At 42.5% G+C, this 25846-nt stretch overlaps 1 protein-coding gene across 1 annotated transcript in view; it reads left to right on the top strand.

Moving 5' to 3' along the window:
- MTX3 (metaxin 3) overlaps window positions 1–9904 on the top strand; it is a 15322-nt gene extending 5418 nt beyond the window's left edge. The window contains exons 3-10 of the mRNA XM_026073771.1: window positions 155–224; window positions 1733–1809; window positions 3358–3450; window positions 4593–4775; window positions 4930–5006; window positions 5880–6037; window positions 6444–6532; window positions 7935–9904. Of these exons, the coding sequence (XP_025929556.1) occupies window positions 155–224; window positions 1733–1809; window positions 3358–3450; window positions 4593–4775; window positions 4930–5006; window positions 5880–6037; window positions 6444–6532; window positions 7935–8045 (858 nt within the window). The 3' untranslated portion in view covers window positions 8046–9904. The remainder of the gene's footprint in view (window positions 1–154; window positions 225–1732; window positions 1810–3357; window positions 3451–4592; window positions 4776–4929; window positions 5007–5879; window positions 6038–6443; window positions 6533–7934) is intronic.
- The last annotated feature ends 15942 nt before the right edge of the window (window positions 9905–25846 follow it).

The following is a 25846-nucleotide window of genomic DNA, read 5'->3' as shown; positions in this document are numbered from 1 at the left end:
GCGCCGCGGCAGGGCTGCGTGCGTTGCGGCGGCGGGCGCTGCGAGTGTCCCGGCCCCGCCGGCGGGGCGCCGCTTCCCGTGCGGCCCGCGCCGCTGAGTGCTCTTCCACCCGCACGCACGCTGTCTGAGTTTATTTTTCTCTGCAACCTTGCAGGCGTATGCCAAATTTTCTGGTGCTCCACTGACAGTGAATGCCATAAATAACTGCTGGAGAGCTCCAAAAGGTACCTTTTCTGCCCCGCCCCCCCTTTTTTTAAACTCATAGTCACTTTATAAATGTAGGTTCCAGTTTCAGAGCTATTTCAGAGTTTCCTTTGGTTTTGTGTTCGTGCGTAACCTGCTCCAGTTTGGGCTGCTTGCTTTCATGACACATCTATAAATGAGTTTACAGGATCAAGTGTGATGATTTTACAGGAATAAAATAATGGGAGGCGTAAATAAAGTGCCCGAAGGACACTTTATTAAACTGTGTATGTATGATGCTAACTACACACCTATTTCTGTCAAATAGCCGAAATAGATGGTATAGTCAAACAAGTTTTTAATTTTTCTGCAGTTTGCATATTTATAATGATAGTAGCTAGACATGCACATGGAAATAGGATTTTTTTAATTATACAAAATTTAAAAGGCTGGTACAATTGGAAGTTGAGAGTGAGTCTCAAGAAGCATAACTTGTATTAGTTGGGATGTTTACTAATGCACTTAGTTTGACAAGTTGAATTAGAGATGGTAACTAACAATAGTTGTCAGGTTTAAGATAAGGTATCGAGAGAGGAGTTTTTCATGTTGGATACTTGTACTTATTGCTTATCTATTTGCAGCATCTGTTTTTGTCTAGGTGTATTACACAGAGGTAAAAGCACTGCAAGTTTAAAGTATTCTGTTGTTTGTACTTACCACATGATCAGTTTAGGTATTACTGTATTCACATAGAGTTTGGGCCTTGGACTCTTGCTCTTTAGTGTATTGTTTGCTGCTAGTAGAAAATACCCAGAACTAGCTAAGTAAACTTCTCAAAAGTCCGTTGGCTTTCTTGATAGTCAAAATACATAAAATCCATGCCCCCAAAAATCCAAATAACAGGTGTTGCTGGTAATTGATACTTTAATAGTACGTAGCAGCACAATCATGTTAGGCTCATTGTGACAAGCACCTTGTGCATATACTGTGTGTGTAAGATAGCCCCTCTTCCAGAGGTTTTTCAGTCCTTGCTCCTGCAATCTAATCAGTAAAGGCAGGCCAGGATGCCTCTGGGGGAAGGGAGTTATTTGGGTTCCACAGGAGTTCTGGGTTCTGCACTGGTAGCTTGGACAGTGGTTGAAGTAAAACAAGAGAAAACAAGTGGGTAAAATGTATTTGGAAGAGAAGGGCAGGAAGCAGGTAGGATGGAAGGATTGACCTAGGGGCGAGTGAGTTGAGAGAGGGTTTGGGCTGGGTTGGTATTTTTGATTTAAGATAGATATCTGGATTTCAGATAACTAGCCTGGTTCTCAAAGTATCAAGAATCTATTAGATGGCATCGGCTTCAGTCTGATTTGATGTGGGCCCTTTTTAGGTATTGTTGTTATTTAAGGGTGCAATACAGTAAAACTTAGTTTATGCATACACGTTAGGAAGATCAGAGCACGCTATGGAGAGAAGTGAAATAGATGAAGTGACCAATCGTTGTCCAGTTACGTTAGAAGTCTTCTGTATAAATTCTGTTGACTGTATTATTCATGCCTTTTAGGAGAGGTACCAATCTTGATATCGGAAGACACTGTTATTTCTCAGCCAGCAAAAATACTAAACTTCTTAAGAAAGCAGGTAGGTCTCTTTCAAGAGGACTGAGTTTTTTTCTGCCTCTTAGTTCATGTGTCCCCTGTATATATTGATACAGGCTTCCAAAAGCCTGGAACTCGGTTCTGACCCAGTGCTTTCATATTTTCCAGACATGCACAAGGATTGCAAAATGGTGTATTACAGATAGCTTTTTAAAAGGTTTACTGTTAGTCCTGTGCAAGGCATAAAAATAGACACAAAACCCCCCTGTTCATTGAACAGGACAACAAACTAGCCTTAACTGAGCATTTTCACACCAAGCACCCTGCAGTTTCATCACACTCTTAATTAAAATGGTTTAATGTCATTATGGCTTTGCAGACCTAGGAGATCACAGTTTGAGAAGTGTGGTTTTAACTGTTTAAATGGGTAATTGTCTCCTAATGCTCTTTTTTGAAGGATAATACATAAAACCTATTTTTAATCTACTGTAGTTTTTCTATAGCTGGTAGCAGAAAAACGTCTGCAAGCGTTTCTTGATGCACATCATGTTATTGTATAATCAACTCTTGCCAGCATTTTGCAGGTCTCAAAATGTTTTATTCACAAAGAATAAAGCTATTCAGTTTCTTTTCACAGAGTATAAAGAAGTCTAATAAAGCATGGCATTGTCTTTTTGTTTCTAAGATGGTCCTCCAGCCTTCTATTCTGTTTTTATATTAGAATTTCAGTTCCTGCCTAGTCAAGAAGATTATCTGATGAATGGCATGTTAGTGAAACTTTAAATCTTTTTGGGAGAGAAAAATAGAATATGAAAACTGAGCACTTGAGATGGGATTTTAGACAGTCTTTTTAAAATTCATAAGTTTCCTATCATTTGAATACCAAAGATTCCTTAAAGTTGGGGAAAAAAAAGCCTCAGTTAAAGTATAAGAGTGATATGCATACTTTTCAGGTATCCAAAAATAAGGAAGATCAGCACTAACCCTTTGCTGTTTCTAAATTAATAAAGCTGACCTCCTCTCCCCTCCCCCAAAACTTACCGGCTCTTTTTATGCACCTTAAAAGGTTCTTGTGTCAGAAATAAAAGGTGACATAGCTGTAACTGCGTTAATCTAGCTGTGTATTTGTCTCTTATATTGTTGATACCCAATTTTTAAACTTCTAAAAAGCTAATTAAGGGTAACAGATAGGAATGCTTTGATTTGTTATCCAAAAATAAAGACCAGGACTTGCTAGAGGTTTGCTACAGCCCTGAGTGCTGAAAAATTGCCTTTGTATCACTGGACAGTTGCTTGGCAAGCAATGGGAGGCATGCGCAAGAACTATTTTGGGAACAGAAGGGTGCAAAAGTCTAGGAATGGGTAAGCGGAAATGTAAAATGCAAGGAAGTGCAACACAGTCAGCCTGAAGAAGTAAAGGAAGGAAATTCTAGTGAGCTTATGCTTTCTGTCCTGAAAAATATTGTTGTATTTTCTAACTTGATAGCTGTTAAGTTTGAAACCATTTTTGGTTGCGTTTTTGGTTGCATCATCTTTCTGGAAAGTTCTGCATAACATTATTTGTAGTTTTTTTTTTTTTTTTAATTCATAGAAATACAATGCTGATTATGAATTGTCTGCAAAACAAGGAGCTGATACGCTGGCATATATTGCGCTACTTGAAGAGAAACTGCTTCCTGCTCTGGTAAATATCGGGAAATATTTTGTAGAGGGCAGAATTTTGGAAGTGAATATTACAAGAGGTGCCCAATGGGAGAAACGTTAAAGTAACACCATAGTCCTGACTGGAATGCGTTTGCTCTGTTAGTCGAATTTGGGAACTATTGCCTAGCAACTTTTGTGAAGGAAAAAAGCAGGGTGGGTGAAGAATGTGATAGAAGTGTAATAATAATGAATTTATGACAGATTTTAAAATTGCACCTATGACTTTTTTTTTTAGATGCTTTTTGCTAAACAGTATCCTAAAAACAGCTTACTCTGGCCATTTTTTGTTTCATTTGATGCTTCTGATAAACCTTTGAGTAAGATATGGTATATGTGATGGTGTCTGATGTGAGGTGCACAAACTGTGAAGACCTTTATACCTGTTTTGTTGGAACTTTTGAGAAATTAAAATAGCCACTGGTAATTTTGTTTTTCAGTTCTAAATAGCACATGGCCGCATGTCCTCACCAATTTATGTGAGTGTATTACAGGTATAAAAATCCCCAGACATTGGGTCTGCCTCTGTATTGGAGTTGAATGACTGTCTTCAGTTTGTACAGGAAAAAATACTCTGGTCTGATGTGTCATAAGCTAGCCTCTTCAGCTATCCTGCAGGGCTCTCAAATTCATCACCTCATAATTTCTTTTTATTTTAAGATTTATGTAAAATTCCAAAAGAAAATTCTAGAAAGTTCAAACCTGATCTTGTAGAACTTATGGTGTAATAGCAGACACACTGAACACTAGAACTTACATATTTTATAGGTGTATAAGTATTTACATATAGTTTCTATTTACAATGTTTGTGAGTGTATATATATACACAGTGTGTGTGTGTTTATGTATAGGCAAACACTGTGTGTGTGTATGCAATTTTATGCATGTATGTATGTAATATCTCTAATTTTTTCATTTAGATACAAGGTAGCTGTGGCCTTAATTGTATATGCCTACGCTCAAAGTATTAATATAATCCAGTATGGAGCCTGATTGCTTTAAATTACAACAATTCCTGGTGCTTTTGTGACAGAGATCTTGCACATTAAACTTTGAAGAGAAGTGTACTATTCTTATTCAAATTCCAGTCAGTTCTTGTTCATATTCTTCCTTGTGTTGATACAGCTGCACACATTCTGGGTTGAGGCTGAAAACTACTGCAGTGTGACAAAGCCATGGTTTGCCTCAAGGATTCCCTTCCCACTGAGTTTGTATCTGCCTGGAAAGATGTCCAGGGAAGCTCTCAACAGGATCTTGCTGACCAGGGGGGGTCCTCCACTCTACAGTCTCACTGAAGTAGAAGCACAGGTATGTGACATGTAGTGAAGAATTTGGTTCATAAGTTGGTGCTGTCAAAGAGAAGAACTGAAACAGGTTAACACACTGCCAAACAATGAATGATGCTGTGCGTACACCTTGCTTGCTACACTTAGGGCTCTTAGACAGTTTTGTGTCTCATCAGATATACAGGGATGCCAAGGAATGCCTAAATCTCCTGTCGAAGAGATTGGGAACATCTCAGTTTTTCTTTGGAAATAGGTGAGTGCACTTTTTTTTTTTTTAATGGCTAAGAAAAAGGGTTCTACATGGCACAGTGAACACTGGGGTTTGTTACCTGCCAAATGTTAAAAGGTGCTGCGCAGTGGGTTTGTGCTTCACGCTGTTATTTTGGGTAAGATCTGAATGAGGGAACAGGGTACAAATGAGATCTTTGGACTGATGAAGTCAGTGCAGTGTCTCAGTATATTCTCCCTCATCCTGCATTTCTTCATAGAGAGGCAGATGCTGCCTACAGCCGCTCAGAAAATGCAGGGTGTTTGATGAATTAGTGTAGCACTAGAGAATGCTTTTCTAATCACTGAATGTCACCTCCTGCACTTGTATATAGAAAATGCTTTAAGCCTGAGATGTTGCCGCTGCCTCCATGGGAAGAGGTTGTAGGTCTGGGAACACTCTTCTTCCTGTGGTACGTGCATAGAACAGGAAATGGATATTGCCAACAACATAGCTCCAAGGGGTCCCAAAAGGAGGATCTGTTCCTTTAGCCACTGAGGTTGGACCATTTTATGAGAGAGGATTCTGTTCCCCTGGCATACAACTTGTCTGCTTGGCCTTTGTGGTGCCAGAAATGTGTTTTAAAGTGGCTTGTTTATCAGTCTATGTGACATCATGGTTGGATTTTAATGTTGAAGTTATTGTTTCAGCTTGTCTCCTTGTCCCTCATTCAGAGGTGCTGAAGTCAGTAGATATTCTCTACAAAGCTTTTACCAGATTGATGTGAAAAGGTGGAATGCCAGAAGAGCTGACTACTTTCTGTCCAGAGTACTCTTTGACATACACAGAAAATAGTTATGTAATAGTGGTCTAAATGTCTTGTCTCAGTCACTCTGTTTTGTTTTGTTACTCTTTCAGGCCTTCTACCTTGGATGCCTTTGTGTTTGGTTTCCTTGCACCACTTTATAAAGTGTGCTTCCCCAGAGTACAGTTACAAGAGCATTTGAAGCAGCTTCCCAATCTGTGTCGTTTCTGTGATGATATTTTAAGTTGCTACTTTAGGTTAGCTGTCTCAGGTAAGCTGTGTTTCTTTTCCCCCTTTTGTCATGTGTAGTCAGTTTAGTTTAGGAGTGATGGTTTCCACCTGTGAGCCAAGGCAGAATTAGATTTTATTTAGTTCATGCTGGAGTTTGTGTGAATAAAAAATATTCCAAAGTTGTGCAAAAATGATTGAAATTAAAACCCAGGTTTAATCCTCACTTTTAGAGCCTGTCGGGCATGGGCAAAAAACACCTGTCTCTGTGCTGTGGCTCACACTCAGTACTTCTGTTTGTTTGTAGTGCAAAATGTCTTTTCCACTTAAATTCTTTTTAGAGGGGATAAAAAATACTGTATGAACTTTCTCTCCAATGCATTTTTAAGGGATTTGAAAGCTTTTCTAAGAACCTTTTCACTCTTCATCTTTCTACCTTTGCTCTCCAGGCCATTCTCCAGCTGGACAGGATACAGTAGATGCTAATCTGCAGAAACTCACACAGCTTGTAAATAAGGAATCCAACTTGATTGAAAAGGTTACTTTTGCTTCAGTCTCTAATTTTCCTGCTTCCTTGTGGTTTCTTGTTCACAAATATTCTCTCCTATCAACTGCAACTCTACGATGGACATTTTTATTTTAATTGCTTCTTTTCTAGTGAGTTAGTTTGCATAGAGATACAGGAAGAAAATTATGTAATTTGAAAGGAATGATTAATGAGGCCTTGTACTTTGGAAGTATTTTTATTACAATCAAAAGAACATTATCTTGCAACTGTGCATACCAAAAAAGACTGATATCTTTCAGCAAGTGCATATACGAACAAAAAAGAAGGCAAAGGTATTGATCAAAACCCAGAAATGGTCTTGCAAGCTAAGACCAATTACCAAGCTCCCCTTGACTCCAGCTGAGTGCTCTAGTCACTAACCCACAGTCATTCTTTCTCCTGCTTGTTCTACCTCTACCTTTTATTTCTTTGCATTCTTTGTTTCCAAGGCTGTATCTCAGCACCTATCAAAAGCTCTGTAACTTAGGTGAAAAATACTTGTGAACAATTAGTCTACTGATGCAGAGACAAAAAATTCTAACTAGAAGGACAGACAGCACTTCTTTTTGAAAAAGATCAGTGTATCAAATAGATGGATTGTTAATTATGTGCGGTTTCTGTAGCGTTAGGTACTGATTGTATCTCCTTTTTGTAGTATTGAAGTGTGGCTGTGGAAGTTTTAAAGAATAGGTTACACAGACATTTGTTAAGCATGATTTAGGTAAAGCTGATCCTACCATGAGGAAGTGGGATGGGCTAGATGACCTCTTGATCTTCCCTGTGCTGTCTTCTGTGATTCTGTTTATTGTATAGTAGCTAGACTTTTTTTTTTTAATATCACTATGTACAGTGTCTTAGAATGATACGCTATGAAAATATAAAATCTTTTTATTCAGAGATGAATTTTAACCTGTGTTTGAAAAGACCTTATCATAATCTCTTTATTAAATATTTTCTGAAATTTGTAAGTTATCTAAATTCCCCCAACAGCCATGCAAGGTGCTGAGCATGCAAAAGCATCTATTGATGTTAGCAATTTGACTTCTGATTTGCTTTCTAGTAGAGTTTGACTGTTCTACAAAACTGAAACTTTGGCCTCTTTGAAAAAGATAGCCATGTTGCTTTCTTCAGTTCTCTGAGTCAAATGATTTGGGGAGAAGCACACCCGTTTGCCCTGGATATGATATCATATGCTAATGGAATGAATAGCAGCTCTAACACAAGCTGATATTTGGGAGTGAAAAGGAACCAACGCATCTTTTTTTGGCTAGGACTGAAATAACAGGGTAAAAAAAACAAACCAGCATTCATGATTGGACCCACAACAAATAGACTAATCATATAATCTGTATTCTACTGTTTGCCAGATCCGGCTCTCATTATTTCTCTGCAGATGGACGACAACCTTCGTAAGAGTCCTCAGCATCCCCCTCGAAAGCTAACAACACTCAAGCTTGCTGCAGGTGGAGAAGAAAGCAGTCCATTGAATCGTTTGTCACCTTGACAGCTTCTGTTACCCGTACATGTGTGTTTGCCTTCAACTCTTCTGAACATCACAGCAATTTTTTTTAACGTAAATGTGGTTTGATGAGGGAAGAATCTCCTAATGCGTACAAGTAGGGGAAAAATACAGCTCTACAATCTCCCATCTGCCTGCTCTTTTAAGAAAATGCATAGCTCAGGCTCACCACACACTAAGCTGAGGCTAGAGTAAACTATTAAACAAGAAGCTTGTTCCTGCAGATGTTAAAGTGATTTTGTACAGCAAATTTTTGTCTGTAGGCTAGCAAAAATGTTGACCGAAAGTTAAGATTTCATTTATGGAATGTTCACCTTTATTTTACTTTATGGCTTTTGATTTTACTGTAATCATGTTGTTTTATAGTTCAGCCATGTCGCTATGTGTGAGTGGCTATACTCTTGTATCTTTCTGCAGATTACAAAGTACAATTTTAAAATTGTGGAAAAGACTGGAAGAGAATGAAATGTTGCCCTTCATAGCAGATGAGAACTGAAGGGCAATGAGAGGAAGTTAAACATTTTTTATTGTACTTCATGAACACTGTTGTGTCTTATATTTTAAGGGTGCATGTATTTTTTGAAAGCTTGTCACATTGCACTTTGAAGAAAATGTTGACGAGTGTGTGCACTGTGGGGAGTACAGTGATATACAGTACTAACACTTCACCACTGATATCTGAGTAAAAGAAGCTTAACCTGTGTGCTGGATAATATTCCATGCTACAAAACCATGAGTAAATCACAGAAAGGACTGGTAGCAAGTGGAGGGGTTTGCTTTGTTCCCATTAAGACAAGAGACTGACTAGCAGACATACTGCAGCTCTGGACTGAGATGCACTGGTTAAAACTTTGTTTAAAAAAAAAAAAAAGCCGATGTAGGCTCTTTTACTGTGTGTCACAGATGCCTCTAATTAGTTTTGTCTTACTTCTTGTAAGTGCTAAAGTTCATTCAAAAAATAAATGTCCAAATTTTTGTTCCTTGACAGTCTAGTCCAGAGTTCTTTTATTTCTGCAAGTGTAATATATTTCAGCACATATTTCTTCTATTTAATTAAGGGACTTAGTGTGTCTCATTACATTTTCTCTTAGCAGCAGTCTTGCCTGTGCTAGAGACCCAAGCATTTCTGTTGTAGAAGAGATACTGTAAGTCTGTATTGGTAATGTACTGGCAGATGCTTCATGAGTGGGGTCATCGGAGGTAGTCAAGGAGATTAACCCAAATGGCAGCACTTGAGATGCAGAATTCCAATGGATATATGTATAGGATGACTTTTCTGGGTTTTTTTGTTTGTTTGCTTTTTTGTGTCCCCCCCCCCCCCCCCCGGGCTGAATCAAAATAGCCTTTCAACTTCCCTTCAGCTGCTAGTCACATTTGAGATCTATAGATAAATTATTTACTATTTATACAGACAAGACTGTAGATTGTGTACATACTGTACTTTTAGACTTGATATGTAAGGAATGTAAGAAGATTATCTTCAACATTTCTTAATTATGACTAAAATGATGAGTTTCTAATGAGCACTTTATGCTTCATGATCTTCCTAGAATGTTTGTTTGAGTGATTAGAAATGGATCTAGCCCATACTCATGGTAATTGAATAAACTGACAGTCCAGTACATGTAAAAGAAAGTCAAATATTTGAAATTTTTGCTGCCTGTATCTTGACAAGGTTTAAATGAAATCATGTCACATGGCTTTTCTGAGTCTTTTATTTATTGAATGTAGCTATGGAGAATATGCCTTAGTTTGTTTCCTTTGTGAATATGTACACTTAATCTTTAAAATCTCTTTGTAAAGAATTCATTGCTCCAAGATTAAAATTTTGGATTTTTAATGGAGTTTTGGTAGCTTTTTTTTTTTTTTAGATTATGTTAGGTTTTGGGCATATTTTTTCTTATGAAAGAGTTTCTCATCTGTAAAATAGCTCTCTAAAAAGAATTAAAAACACCTGACTGCTAGAACAAAAGATCAAAACCATTCAATGTATCTATAATATCGGCTTTTAAATTTTAATTATAACTCTTAAGTATTGATCATTTCTTTCAACACAACTGTGTGTGTGTGTGTGTGTGTGTGTGTGTCTGTGTGTGTAGAAAACCTGTACTTCTCTGCACCATATATAATCTTATTATACATGAGCCTTGGTGATTATCAGAAGCACTCTGACTAGACAGGAATTCCACCCTATTAACTACTAAAGTTGTACAGACAGATTAATATGTGAGGGKTTTTTTGACAATGATCTGCCATGCTGTGTGACTGCAAAATCTGCTCTACAAAGCAGTGCCCGAGTAACTTAATTCACTGGGTGGCAGAGGATAAGAGGGCTAGAGATCACAGCGTCGCTTGGAGCAGTGTACGTGATCCCAGACAAGCCCTGTGGCTGCATATCCGTGCACTTTCTTCCTTGTTTACATTTTATCCAAGCTGAATTCGAAACCAAACTCCTTTATGTGGGAAATGCCCTCTCTGGCCTGACAACTCAGACTTACCCATTAGTTCACTGGCATATTTGTGAGCCTGCCTTTTGAAACCGGGCAGTTGGGACATTCAGAGTGGAATTGGTTTGAGTAAGCATAGATACCTGCACCTGAGGTAGTCGGCCAGAGCTCCCTCTCTGGCCAGTGGAGAAAGATGCACTTCAGGTGCAATTCATCTCCTTAAAGTAAGTGTCTGAAATAGGCAAGTGAATTGAGCCCTGAAAACATGCCTCTCTCCACTGAAAGGAAGCCTCAGCTACCTACCTCGCATGTAGATCTCTACAAAAGTGGGTGAAAACTTGCCACAGTGCCTGGCTCTTCTTCCATTGCCTGAGATTAATGATAGTCTGCAAATGTAAGTGCTTGGTGAGAAGGGCTGCTCAGTTCTGCGTGGTGAGGTCTGAGACCACTGTATGCCACCCCGCTTCCTGCGCGGAGCGGCTGGTGGCCATACACGCTGCGTGTCTGCCCTTTCCGTTGTCTTTCCACTGTATTGAGCTTTTTGTGTTTGCACCTACGTCATGCAAGTGCAGGAATTACCTCTGCTTCTGTTGTATTGCTGCTCACAGAGCAACTGGGAGGCCTCCTGCTCCCTTCCCTACCCGTGAAGATGATGTTTGGGACCAGATTATTGCCTCTAGAGCAACTCATGCAGCCTGCCTTTATGTGGGATGTGGGCAGAACACTTTCCCCTGGGGAAGGGCTTCCAGTTGGCAGTGGGGCGAACTGTCTAACATCCCTGCTGTCAGGGAGCATTGTAGCGAAAGCTTCTGTGTAGATGTCGTTAGGGCTATTCTGTCTTTTGGTGAGCTGGTTGCAGGAATATGTATATTGCTAAAGAAGTAAGGTGAAAACTGTTATGAAAAATTGCTGCAAGTACGGTCTGTTTAATATTTCCAAGCTAGCTTTAAATTTTTCTTTTTTTTCCCCTTCTAGAATTTTGCTGGGATACCTGAGGCTTTTATATATACTTATGCATTGGTAAAGTCACGTCACTTTTGCTAACGTAGATTAGCACTACATTAATAAAATCACCCAATTGTATTTGATTCCTGGTTAAAACAGTTTCCGGACTGACTTAAATAGGTTACCTCTCTTACTTGGTATTATTCTTGGCATTGCAGTAGGAACCATTCATAGTGTCTTTTTTCATACTCAAAGCCAGACCAATAGTCAGCTTTTTGTGTTAGCCTGACAAACTCTAAGCTGTAGATCAAATCTGGCTGGTCTGCGCTGTTGCAGCAAGTTGTCCAAGCCCTAACCTCATACTTTATCATTCAAAGACCCTGTTGCCTAACAGACACTGCATTAAAAATAAATGCATTGATTGTAGCCTCCAGTTTCACAAAYCATTTTTAGTCTGTTTTTAGTGGTTAACCCAATTCAGCAAAATGCTTCATAATCCCACRTGGTGCTAGCCAGTGCATGCGAGGTGATGAATTTTGATGTGCTTGCTGGAGCACGGATCTCACTGCAGCGCTGGGCCCTTCGGCGTAGCTGGGGGCATTTACAGACTGCACACAGCCCACAGCTTTCCTCCCAGTATCTGGCCACCGTCCTCATGTGGCTCCACCTGCGCCAGCCAAACAGCTGTTCTCCTCCGCCCGCCTTTTGGTCATCATGGATCCTCCGGTCCGTGTTGTCGGGAGCTGCTCAGGACGAGCCAGCTGAGTACCAGCTTTCGGCAGCTGCAGTTCACTGAGCATGTTGTCCCTGAAGCAAGCGAGGGAGCACCCTGGGGCAGCTTTGCCTGCAGAGCTTGGAAGTGCTCATCCTAGTGGGAAGGCAAGACGTGACTAAGCGCAGGCAGGTGCCTGGGCGAGAGCCTCTTCCCTGGCCCAGCAGTTCACAAGGTGCATGCCTGCAGGCTCTGGCAGTGCCTGGTGTCCAGGCTCCACAGCAGCGCCCCAGTCCTGTGCACACGTGAGATCCAGCTGTGCAGAGATGACACGGGGCTTACGCTGCCGCAGAGCTCATCTCCTGGTCTGTGAGTGCAGCACAGTCCTGCCGTGCAGCCAAGCCCCACCACACTGGTCTCCTTCCCCAGCAGGAGACATGCCCTGCAGTGGGGAGGGACTGGGGCGGCCCATGCCTGTCACAAGCTCTGTGTGTGGGGTCAGTAGCTGCCAGGAGGGTGGAGGATTTTTTGCACCACCTCAGGGATGTGAAAAAGCAAGGAGGGGAAGAAGGAGGTTCAGTGTCCCCCATACCACACTAGTTTGCTGTTACCACTCGGGGTAAAGCCTCCAGGAACAGATCCCAGGTCCCAAGTGAAGACAGATCGGGTTGGAATGAGAAGCTGGGAAGGAGAAGGAAGGAAAAGGTTGACAAGAAAAGGCATTAGGAACATCTTCTTTCACCCACACTGACCCGTTGTCTGAGAGATTTATCACTGTCACACTACTCAGTAATGGGAAAGGCTGTTTATTCTTCAAAACCTGCAGAAAGTCACAGGCTCCCCTCTGCATTTTGCTCCCAAGAGCAGTGCGATACATTGTAGCAGGGGAAGCAAAGCAAAGAGGTGAGTTGTGACATGCCAGGCCAGTCTGCAACTGGTCCCGGGGAAGGAATGACCAAGGTAGGTCTGCTGTGTTTCACTAAAAACTAAGCAGAGACCAGGAATCAATGATGGGACAATTTTAGTTCCATAGCAGATAAGACCTTGCAGTAGATACACCCATGGCATAAGGCTGTTCTGCAGCACTGTTCAGCTCCCTTTTGCTCATTTCCTCTCATTAAAGCCACATGGGGTTTTTTTGGTTTTGTTTTGTTTTTACCATGAACATAAATTTTTACAATGTCAAAGTGCTGTATGTGGGTCTCTTGCTTATTTGCTCTGTTATCAAAACACAGCATGTTCCTAGTCCACTAGTAAAACCAAGAGCACAAAGAAATTGCACCTATGGGTATCAAGCCTGCTCATTAAGCAGTCCTGTAAGCATCCGGTGTGCAGCTCAGTTTTGCTAACCCACTTTGCTACGGGTGGCTAGACAGTCTGCCAATCCCCACGGACACCTCATGGCATTTGTTTCCAGCAGGGTAGAGGTAAAAAAGGGAGTGTGCAGAGCGGGAGGTGTGAGTCCCTGCAAAGCTGCGGCTTACCCAAAGCAACCTTCAAACGGAGGAGGTGGGAGTCCAGCTTCCCCTGTATTGTCGCTCACGGCCCTGAATGATCACGTCTCAGTTACTGCCCGCTGACTTAGCTGCTGGGCGCAACGGCAATTGTGCAAGGGGTAATGACAGTTGTGGTGGGAACTGCCCTTCGCTGCTCGAGGAATAGGCAATTTTCCTCACTGTGCTGCAAATGGTGCCCTGCTGTTTGCCCTCATACCTTGGATGCATCACTCTTTTGACTTCCACACAGCTGTTATCTCCTACCCATGTTCTTATAGGGGTTTTGGCCCTTGCAAGTTCATGCTTATTTAGGTAATTATTTCAAACAAACGTGGCTGATTTTCTTTTCCCTATGCCTTTTAGTTGTTTTTATTTTAAATCTTAAATGAGGCTCCTTCTCCAATCTTTTTTCATTCCTGCAATCAGTTATTTCCCCCCAGCTTACAAATAACTTGTACTTGAGTGCTATAATATTAAAGAGTCAGATGCTAAAAGGAAGGGCTTTGGGTTTTGATGGGGGGTTCAGCTATGGGGTGTCTTTGTGTTTTGAGAATTAGTAAAAATGTAAACAAGAAGAAAAAAAGAGAAAGCTTTTCTTCTTCTCACTATTGAAAGACAAGACCAATACTTGTTTAAATTGGGCTGTGTATGTTCAAGTCAGGATTTCCCAGTGAGTTTTGCATTTAGTTCAGATCACAGTGAAAGGCATCTAGAAATTCCTCCAGTAGCACATCCCACTGCTCAGCACCAGCCTTGGGGAAGAAGAAATGCTGCAGCACCTCCAAAGCCAGCTACACATGTTTTGCTGGAACTATTGCTCTTGGAAAATACAAATTATTGAATATATATGTATATATAATATATGTTCTATTAAAAATGTGCTATTTCAGGCAGGAATGATTGCTCATACCCAGAATGGAATTTGGAGAAGGTGGAAGGGAACTGGTGGATAAGGAACAAGCACAAATTAGCCTGAACTAGCTGATACTTGGTGATTACTGACACTGACCTGCGATGTGGGACAGGGATTTCAACTCTCTGCACTGAATCAAGGAAAGTGAGAACTCATTCCGGCTGTTCCACAGCTCCAGGCAGGTGTCATAGCTGGTCGATTAGTAGCTTTTCTGGAGATACCTCATGTTTCACAAAAATCCTTGAAAGGTCCTGTTTCATCTCAGTGCAGGATATGAAAAACTCAGAAATCCCCCAGACATTTTATGGGGTTAGAAAGCCATTTCCCATCTGTTCTATCTGCTCCCCTAGCTGCTCGCAAGGATTCCCTTGTTTATCTGCGTGCCTTATTTTAGCTGAGCCAGGTTAGCTGCCTTTACAGGGAGAAGACTAAGTGTTGAACTGAAGCTGGCAATCAGCAGCATCCAATTTGGAGGTCAGAGCAACACGTGACATGCTGAAAGGGACTGTAGCAGGACATTTGGGGACATTTAGTTTAATGGTCAATGTAGACTTTGTAAAGCATATTTGCCCATCGTGTTTTCTCTTTTAGCAAGATCATTTCAGTGCTCTGCACGGATTATTGTCAGGGCTTCGTTGCTCTGTTTCCGAGTGGGTCACGTTCCTGGAAGGAGAGTGCTGGGTTCTGGGTGACTCAGTTAGCTACTCGAGAGGTGGGTGTTCCTGAGCAATGAGAGGGGCTGGTTTCCAGGGCTGAGCTAAAGCACACACTGAGTTTCTTAAGTGATTTGTAGTCTGGAAAACCGCTGTCTGCTGTTTTATCTGGCAGAGTAAAGAAAGATTTCCTTACCTCTTTCACAGGAAGGGCACGCATGTGTAGAAAAGTCTTGCCCATGTCTGCATAAGACTGTGTTTTCCGCTCTTGACTTTCCAACTCACAGTTCTGGCATCCAAAATCTTTGCATGCCTGTTGGTTACTTGTGCCTGGCAAAGTCTGACATAAGTGAAAAATCAACTTTGAGAAGTGATTTGTTCGCCATTTGAGTAAGAAAATTGTCCAGTGGCATAAAGGGAAGTGTCTTATTTCATGTATCACAGAATGTACACTGGGAGAAAGAAACAGCGAGTGCCAGAATGACATCTGCTCTCTGAATTGTCAGGCTGTATGAGAGGTTTTTGACAACCTTAGAGCCTACGTCATTTCACTGCATCTGCTGCTCTGTTAAAGCATTATTAAAATTGTGTATTGCCACAAGGGGGAGGGTACAGAACAAAAGCAGGCCACATTTCTTCCGAAGACCATTTGAATGAAATAAAAGAGGCCACAATCCTGAAAGCAACTGATTTTCATTAAGCAACTAGCTGCTAGTTCTTAATGATAATGATATCCTTTCCATTCCGTTTCAGCCAGTTCAGTGCCGCCTGAGATTTTAACAACTTTCTTGTGTGTTCTCAGCTTTAGTAACACTTCCTTCAGTCGTAGGTTTATCAGACGTCTCGCCTGGACCTTGTTTGAGATAATTCCTACAAAAATTTAGGTAATTCAGCATATAAAGGTGACATACCCTGGAAAGAAATATTGGTATAGATTCATTTTAAAGATTTGCCTGCTTGTTTCTTCTGACCACATCTGATGGCAGCTATATTAACTTGTCCCCATTTCCTCTCCTCCTATATTTTTAAAAACCTAATTTTTCCTCATGCACATTTTCAGAAGCCTCCAGTGCTGTCACAGGTTTAACATCAACACTGCCTTCAAAGAAGTGGGGTAGCTTGACCTGGCAGAAGCAGCCACCCTGCTCATGCTCCTCTGCTCTTTACCCTTTTCAGGACCTTCTCAGTTAGTAGCTGAATCCTGCAAGAAGTTACCAGTGGCCTCAGGTGCATCACAGGAAGGAGGGCTGGCTGGTGTCTTACCAGTCTGAAGAAGAATAGTACATTTTCCTAGGCTCTCCTTTACTCTAAGGGTTAGGATAGAGTGAGCTAAATATTTTTTGCAAAGAAATGGATGCATTTTTTTTGTTTAACTCTCAGAATAAAATGAGAGGAGTTTTGACATCACAAGTCAGGCATAAAGCTTGAGGAAGGTTTCTGAAAGGGACGATATTGTCTGGACCCGAGGCTAATATATTATCCTTACAAAACAATACGCAGTTAGGACTTATCTATCTTGTGTCTAGCTGTGCTTTAATTCCTCCTCGCTGATATCCTTGTACACTGAAACAAGACAAAGAACAGTCTTCAGAGAGTAGGTATGTCTAGCCTGACCACAGCTATAGGTCGGGTAATATGGCAAGGCCTGGATTTCCTAAAGGTTAATCTCTGCATCTCCCAGCCTGATGTGCAGCTGGACCCTGGAGCGCCCAGCTACTGATGGGATCGCTTTATCCGTCCCTGAACTGTACCTGGCAATGCTGAAAGGAAAGAAGCTGTCCTACAGCACACACCATTTCTGCACAGAAATTACAATACATGAGCTAAAGCAGGCTACGGTACTGGGAGCCCGGGGTCAAAGAAAGACTTAGAACAGCAAGCATGTCCATAAATATGAAAAAAATCCTGAATGAGGACCTGACAGCACTTTCATCACTTTGAATCAGACTAGCCTGTAATCCCACTGCCCATCCTTTCCATGGTGTGCTATAGGTCCTCATTTTAAAAGTGCATTTTTTTTTCAAATACTTTTGCACAAGAAAAAGGTACTCTGAGTACGGAGAGAAAAGTAGAAATTTTGGATGATTCCTCAAAAGAACTATCAAATATATACTCTAAACCATGTGTTCTCTGTTTATTGAACTAATACAGTAATCTTTCTTCCAGAACATTTAATGGCAAGAATTATCCAGGGCTTTTGACAAAGAGATTCAGACAGAGAAACGAAAGGATTATTTCGTGACAGAGTCACTTATCCTGTTACTTCATAATGAGTTAATTTTTGCCCTTTGAATTTCTTCAAATTACACTAGTTGTGTTAGAGCAGAAATTAGTTTTATTTTCCTTTCTTTCTAAACCTCTTCCTTCATCCAAAACTGAACACAGTTGTGACTTCTGATATTGTATATTCTTGAAGAGTCAAGTGTATGAGGCAGAGCTGTGTTTTTTCTAGAAGGTATTTAAAAGTATTTAAGGCTTTGGAAAGAAGAGCAGAACTTTGGTTGCTGTGGAAGTGCCAAACCTGACGACGTCTTGTCACAACAACAAGTCTCAGAGTTCTCAGGAAGCCTTGAACAGAGCGGCTGCAGATTTTCCCATGAAACAAAATGCTGGCTGTCATAATATGAGCAGTAAATGCACTTTGATTCTGCTCAGATTCCAGAAGTCAAGTTCTCAGCTATATTAAAAATCATTTAACAAAGATCTATTGTATGTAAATGAGGTCAGCTGATCAGCCCCTAAGTTTTATGTCCTAAAAGCAAACCACAGTGTCACATTGTTTCAATACTGACTCATAAAAAGACTCTTTTCTATTGAATCACTAATCCTATAAACAACCAAGATACTGTCCACAGGACATTTTGCAGGCACTAAAACCTGTGGCATAATTTTAAAAAATACAACATAATGGTTGTGTAACAAAGCCTGTTTGCAGCCCAGAGCCCATTGCATCACTTCTCTCCAAATTACAACTTTATAACCTTCTTAGCTAGCGACATTTATTTAACATGAAATCTTTTCCTCCAGGTCAGTTTTCCTATAGACTAATGAAATAGAGGCTATACCTTGTATTTTCATGGGTAGTAGTGATTTCTGAGCAGATCTGTTTGGGCTATTAAATGAGTCATTATAATGATTTCAACAGACTGAAAATAAGGCTATTCTAGATTTTCAGATATTAAGAGGAAATATTTCATATTATATTTCCATATATATTCAAAATATACGGAAATATTTCATCTGCAAAGGCAGAGTGCTATTCACTAGACCTTTTACTTTGGACTAACAAGAAAGAAACCTATTAGACTGTGTGTCCTACTGATTGTTGATCATCTCTTCTGTACAGCTCTTGTTGGACTTGAAAAATATACCTAGAAATCAAATACCCATAGGACAAAGAAAGGCCTTCTTGTTAGCTTGCCCTTCAGGTGTAGTCAAAACAGACGAGGTCCTAGGTTTCCTTATCAACGGACAGATTTGGAGCTTTGCAAATCTTGAACAATATCTCTCTCACAATGTCTTGCTCAAGGAAAATGAGCTGAGATTTATAAAGCTCAACTGGTGTTGACCAAAAGCAAGAACACCCAAGGAACCTTTCCAGTTGCCACAAAATAACCATTATACAAATAAAAGCTCCCCCTTACTTCTCCCCCGTACTAATCAGCATTAGCAAATGCCTCTCTCCAGCAACTGCCTTAAGAGCCTTTCCCATCTGCAGGGTGAAATGAAATTAAAGATTTATTTTGATAGTTACCAGTACTGGAAAATAATCTATCATGAAAACAGAAGTCTCGCCTCTGGACATGGGACTCTTTCATCTATGTCAGCTCTTTAGCTGTCATCTTAAACACTGTGTAGAATAATGTAATATGTTCGTAAGACTATTTCCTTAGGCTCTTTCCCCACACTCACCACTAACTTAATTAATGCAACTGGCAGGGACTAGCAGGAACTGATTATGCTTAACCTCTGTAAACATTTGCAGCATGCAGGGTGCCTACTCCTGCTTGAACTGCTTGTAAGACTCGGATAGTAAACCATCTGTTCCTAGTGTTTTCCCAGGGTGCAAATGGGATCCAGAAAAAACAGAATGTTTTGCTAACTGTAAACCAGAAACCACAATGGTGATCAGACTTCAGTTCCCTTTAATGACTTCAAAGTCTTTAAATTTAAATCAGTTAAACACATGATGCCAGTAACATGCATGCAAAAAGCATTAAAGCCAAAAAATGAAAGTGGCTCATTAGAGCTTCTATTCATAAGTAACAATCTGAGAGCGCTTCTTTATGTGCACTCATTATCATGTTCCTCCAAGACAAGGCATTACTGAAGTTTCGCTGCGAGTGGGATATTTTAGAGAATTTATCAGTTAAAATGAAATACTCCATCTGACCAGGCACGTGGTGTGTCGTGGCACCTTGCAGCCCTGTGCACTAGGGGAGCATCCTGGGTTTGCTCGCCACACAGCTCCCCAAGAAGGTGGGAAAGACGCACTGCACTCGGGCCTGGGTCTGGCTTGGTGTGAGCAGTGCCGCCTCCGCTGCCTCAGCACCCGCATCTGCCCACGCCGGAGGGGAGCGCGCCGTGCTGGGGGCAAGGCAGGCATGGGCAGGCTGGCTGCTGGGAGAAGGCATGGGGAGAAGCCCCATGCATTAGCTTGGCATCTGCAGCAGTAATGCAGGTGTCGCAGGGAAGAAGGGGGCCTTGGGAGGAGAGGCTGCCTGCTACGGAGGGAGGGCGGTGTGGGAGAAGCAGGAAACCCGTAGGAAGGAAAGCAAAGGGAGCAAGAAAGTGGTAGGTTGTAAAGGAGGAGTGTGCAGCACACCAGAGGGGCGTGGAGGTGGGCTGCTTGCGTAAGCTTTAGATAAACATCCAAAGGACGTCCTTTGGACTTCCAAGCATTGCAGAACAGGGCAGAACCAGTCTCTCTGAGGGCTTTTCGACCCCCACAGGATGTGGGCTGATGTCCCACAGCCAGTWAACACCTGGTGTGTTCATCTTTGTGCTGCTCCAGAGCGTGCTGTCCTGCTGCAGGTGCAACAGAAATGGGGTGTGCGTGCACCTAGAAGCAAAAGTCTTGCTCTGGGACACCCAGGGTGATGTGGCCTGTGCACCTTCCCAGCACCTATGCATCAGCTTTTCCACAGCAGTTTGCCACATGTCAGGGTCAGGGTGGCAGATTGGGACTGGAAAACTCTCTCAGTTCCTTCTCTCCAGCCGCAGCTGCCCGGTGGTAGCTGGAGATGCTCTCCGTGCCTGACCCACTCCGAACACTGCTGACAGTGCTCCAACCCAGCGCTGCGACAGCTGCTGGGTGCGGGAGCGAGCAAGACCCCGGGAGTGGAGATGAGCCTGCACAGACTCTACAACTCTAGCACCAAAGAAATTCTCTCGGAGGACTCATGCTGAGACAGACAGACTTTCCTGCAGAGAGCTGCATTGTTTCCATGTGGAGATCTTTCCTCATGGTGCCATTCCAAGGCAACCCAAGACCCCAGCATGGCCTGGAGCAGGGGCACCATGGTACATCCTACCAGCTCTGGGCTCTTCTGTGCTCTGGCCTCTTCTCTGCTGCTCTCCTTCCCTCCCTCTTTCCCCGAGGCTTGAGGCCATGGCCTGTAGCCTCCTCCACAGGGGAGTCAGACTCCTCTGCCACACAGAAACACCACAGTGTTGGCTGGAAGGGACCACGGGAGGTCTCTCATCCATCGTCTCACCTGAAGCAGGACTGTCACTGATAGCAGACTAGGTCGGGCAGGGCTGCGTCCAGCCGAGTCCCAAACACCGCCAAGGAGGAGGCACACATCCTCTCTGGTAACCTGATCTAATACTGCACTGCCCCCCAAGAGAGATTTCTCCTAACATCCCATCTGAACCCAATGTCCCATCTGATGGAGATCATTTTGAGGATTAATCTCTTTCTGATTCTCTTCCACTGAATCTCTTTCAGTGAAATACTGAAATTTAGTGCAGCATATTCTTTTCACTTCACTTCACACATATCCTACATGCTCAAAAAACACATGTAAGCAAAAACTCCACCTGAAGAAGCACCTCAATTGTTACAGAACAACTGGATGTATATAAGCACAACTTCTTGAAAGGATCTGAAGTCTGAATCTTCAAAAGATCATCAAAGTAGGCTTTTCCCAGAACATATTTTCAGTGCTTGATAGGCAGAGCAGTATGTTGCATAGAAGGGAGGGTGAACTGAGGATTTTATTTTAGCTGGTAGCACCAGATCCAGAAGCTCTGCACGGCAAGGACAAAATCCTGGTTCAAGCAMCACAGAATCAGAGCACTGCTATGCCTTCACAATGCTGGGGGTACCTTAGAAATACACATATGGTACATTATTCAGCACAACAGCTTATTTGAGGGTGTAACATATGCCAAGCAAGATGACATCAGATCTCAAGAATCTAGATTACACATTGCTGAGCTGATAACCATGACAGTTCTGAAAAGTGGGAGGAAAAGGATAAATAGAGTTTTGAGCAGAGGGTGGCAAATGAATTCCAACAACTGGAATATAAGAGAAGAAAAAAGTTTACTTGGTGAAATGAGGGAACTCAAGTGGTTGAGGAGGAGTCCCTCCTCTCTGGGTGTTAGGGAAATGCAGGCATCTAGAATAGGGCCCGGTCACTGTAGTAGAGACTAAGTTGTATGTGTCACTGGCTTATCTGCAGTGAGGAGATACCTCATTTCTTATGCTTAGCATAAATGCAAGTAATTTTTTCAAGAACTAAACATTTACTACTAATAAAATCTTGGAGTTGCTATAGATTTCTGCCAGGAGCTGCTGGTATATTGAGTAGGACACTATAAGCCATGCATGATGTTTGACAAATGAAGTATCTTCCAGTTTTGCTGACTCACTCCCTTTGCATGTTTTCATTCAACATTGCAACTCCAGTAGTGATGGTAATAGCTTCCACTGAGGTGGATCCAAGTATGTGCTACAAAATAACCTTTCATCCACCACTGGGTGTGAAATAAAGGAATTGTTCAAGTGTGTGAAGTAACTATTTAAATCAGATTTGAACATGAAATGAAAAATCAATCTGTAGCCATCTGAAATGGCATGGAAAATTTGCAGAGGTAGATGGTAACTGCCTGGCTTGGAATCTATCCAGTAAATCCAAGTTAACATCCTGATGCAAAAGCTTTACTAGAGAGAAAGATGCTTCTGAAATAGGAACAGCAATAAAGAGTGAGTACTTTTCTTTCCCATCTCATGTCAAAACCAGCATCACTTGCAGCACATTCCCATCATGCTCCTTCACATCTGATTCTGCTTAGTCGGCCAGTACCACTACAACTTGCAGCATGCAAGTCATCCTTGGAGGTGTCCCATCCAGATGTTGTCCTGCTTCTTTTGCAAGAGATGACAAATGATGGGCTGGTTACTATTGATGTAGAGTCTTACTACCTCACATAGATGCAGACCAGATGAAATGGTTTGAAACTCTAACAGGTCCCAATCTGGAGAGAGAGCTCAGATGGAGGTGCTGCCTTGGGAGCAGCACAACCTGAGGAAGGCTGTATGCGGCAGGCATGGCTGAGCTCACACACTACAAGATGTCCGAAAGCAGCCACAGAGCTCCTCAGGCAGCTGTGCGCTGCTGCTTACTAAACACTGAGCTCTTCCTTTCACTGGAGCATGTGGCACATGAGAGTGAACCAGTCTGAGAACCATTTAAAACTGTGTGCTCCCGCAAAGGCTCAACAGGCCAGATCAGCAGGCAACCTCGGATATCCTTTGACGTAATAGCGGTCGCATTACTCCCTGTAAACCACGAAGGCTGAGACAAACTCGGGCTTTCCTCTCACTGAAACAGTGAACACAGGTATGATCACGCAGTGTTTGCATGCTAGCTTCATGACGACAGCGAGACTCCCACACAGGGAAACCTCTGGGCCAGCCTGTCTATGCTCCTGCTAACCATGTGGAGCCACAATGATCACACAGCTAAAAATCATTCCTAACGTGGGTCTGGATACTGTTGCTTTTTCCTCAGCTTCATCTTGTCTCTGTTCTAACTGTCTTCCCACACTGGCGGTGGAGACATCTAAATGATACCCAGCAGAGCAAATACAGCCAGTATTTGTGACCCTGGGAAGCCCATATCAACTTCTCCGTGTGGCTGAGAGCCACAGGAAACACCACATGTTCTGGGGAGCTGAGGGATGGTTAAGCTCTGGACATGGCTCACAGGCAGATGATGACCAGGGCTCACTACTTAATTATAGGATGGGGCCAAGCATACAGCTGGACTTCAGGCTGTGAGATGCTGGTGGGGACCACTAGTCCCCCACCTCCATGAGACTGAGTCTCTCACGAGCAGCCTGTTCCTCCAGAGCCAGGGCAAGCTGGACCTGCCTCACAGTGCTTCAAACCAGCATGGCAAGCTCTCACAAACAGGTGGCTAAAATTCACTGGTTTCACATATTTTTGCACATTTCCACAGAATTCCTCCTGGAAATTCAGCAGCTCTGACCCTTGCCATTGCTCCACTCCATTGACTTCCCAGTTTGCCTTCCTACTTTTAATAATGTTCACTCCAGGCAAATGAAAAAGAGATATCAGCTTCTAGATAGCACAGGGGCAAACCAATGGTAAGTTCATACTGCACTTCAGAGGGCTGCCTTCCCTGTGACTGCAGGTGAGGTATCCAGGGCCTCCAAGAGTTCACAGTGCTGCAGTGTCTTCTCCTTAGGGACAGTGTTTCTTTTCAACTGGCAATCAGATTAAGGACTAAACTTTTTCAGAGTTGTCCCCAGAAAAGCCCCAAGTCAGCAAAGCACTAACCTAGCTGCCTATGTGACTTTGCTGCTTTGTGCCCAGAATGAGAACTATTCACTGCAGAGCTCTGCTCTATGATTTGGATGACCCTGAGGTGTCAGACAGAAAACACTGAATTGCAGGAGGATGCATTTCATGGCTAGTCAGATTGGAAGTTTAGGCATGTTTTACTTCCCTGGACTCTCTGCAGCGATTCCTGTTCTGAATGACTGAGCAGGGATTTCTGTCTTCACCAGAATAGACCTCTGCTGGCAGACCAAGCAGGACCGCAGGCACCCTTTGTTATGCAGATCCAGAAACGTGACCTAGTGGCAAATAAGCATTTAACACTAGTCAATGGTCCTAGTAATGTTTTTTACAGGCACTGCTGGTTCACAGCATCAGCAAACAGTTCCCACTCTTGGCCCATGCTTCCAGGACCCTGGGCTCAAGCACACTTGAGGCCAGATAAACAAGACTGCTGGTATGTTTTAGAAGTGCCCCAATCTATAAATTCATAAAGAGAGAAAGAAATAAAAGAAAGAAGAGGGTTAAGAAAAGAAATAAGAGGAAGAATTTATCATCAAGTAGAAAGACAACTTTTCTGGGACAAAGAAAGCATATCCCTACTGAAATATTTTGGAAACCAAAGCTCTTTCAGAGCAATTAGAAGTTGGGTTTTTCTTTTTTTATGGCAGTAATGCTTTGCTTACATTCATGTTAAGAAAAAAGAACAACTGCCATGATATCTGAACTCTGACAATTCCTGGCTCTCCAGGTGCTCCTGAGCAAAATAAACATTTTGAATTTCCTGTTGTCTACCTGGCTGCTTCTGTACTTCCCCATGCCACTGCTGAAAGCTCCGTTGAGGGGCTCGGGCGGCTCTCATACTCCCAGGGGGCAGTCCTGTGCTTTTTGCAGCTAGCTGAGCTACACAGCTCTGGCCCTGAGAGAGGCTTTTGCGACGGGACAAGTTGGTTATGCCAAGCAGACTTGCATATCCCCTCCAGATGGGGACAGTGACCAGCTTTGGGGCTTTTCTGTTCTAAGCATCTCCGGGGACAAAATGCTGCTGTTATGACAGAGCTTCTGCCAGTCTCTGAAAAAGCAGATGTGCCATCTGAGCAGGGCTGATTGTTGTACAAACACTCAGCATTTTCTGACAAAAACACCCTTTGCTTCCTCCTAAACAAAACCATTCAGCTGTGTCCCTGCCACAGGCAAGAACGTCAAACTTCTCGAACATCAGCAATTTTAGAAATTTTGGAAAGTGAACACTAACTGAAAAGGCATCCAAAATGTTTTCATGAGGTGATCCAAAGCGTATGCCTTTGCATTGTAAGTCCTTATCTTTTGTATCACAGAAATATAGGCCAGACTCATTAGGACTATGCTATCTTCCCAGTCTAGTTAACTTGATGGGACACTGAACTAAGGAAAGAAAAATACTCTTTTGTCAGGTCAGGATTGCCTTGGACCCATTGCAAGGAGTTCATAAACTGTGGAGCTTGCAACTCGTCCACCAGCAAAGGAAGGTGGGGGCAGATCTGACGGTGTCCTGCCCTGCCTGCCTGTGACCGTGGAGCCTCGCAGCAGGCCTCACCCTGCACCCGGCATGTTGTCTCCTCCCTGCCCCAGATCTCCCATCCCCTCTTGCAGCAGATGTGCTGTCTCCACCGCCAAAAAACACACCCTGGAAATGGCAGGATTTGTCCTGTTGTTCCTCACTCTGCAGGGAACACTGGGCTTGGAGACCAGCGCTACGGCAATTTGATTGCCACCTCATGCATACCTTCTACCTAGGACTTTAGGTGGATGGTATTGTACATAGCAGA

Source organism: Apteryx rowi, unplaced genomic scaffold (genome assembly GCF_003343035.1).
Source record: "Apteryx rowi isolate R43461 unplaced genomic scaffold, aptRow1 scaffold_377, whole genome shotgun sequence".
In the NCBI taxonomy this organism is placed as follows: Eukaryota; Metazoa; Chordata; class Aves; order Apterygiformes; family Apterygidae; genus Apteryx; species Apteryx rowi.
Note: the sequence above shows the minus strand (reverse complement) of the source record. Positions and strands in the feature narration are given on the sequence as shown.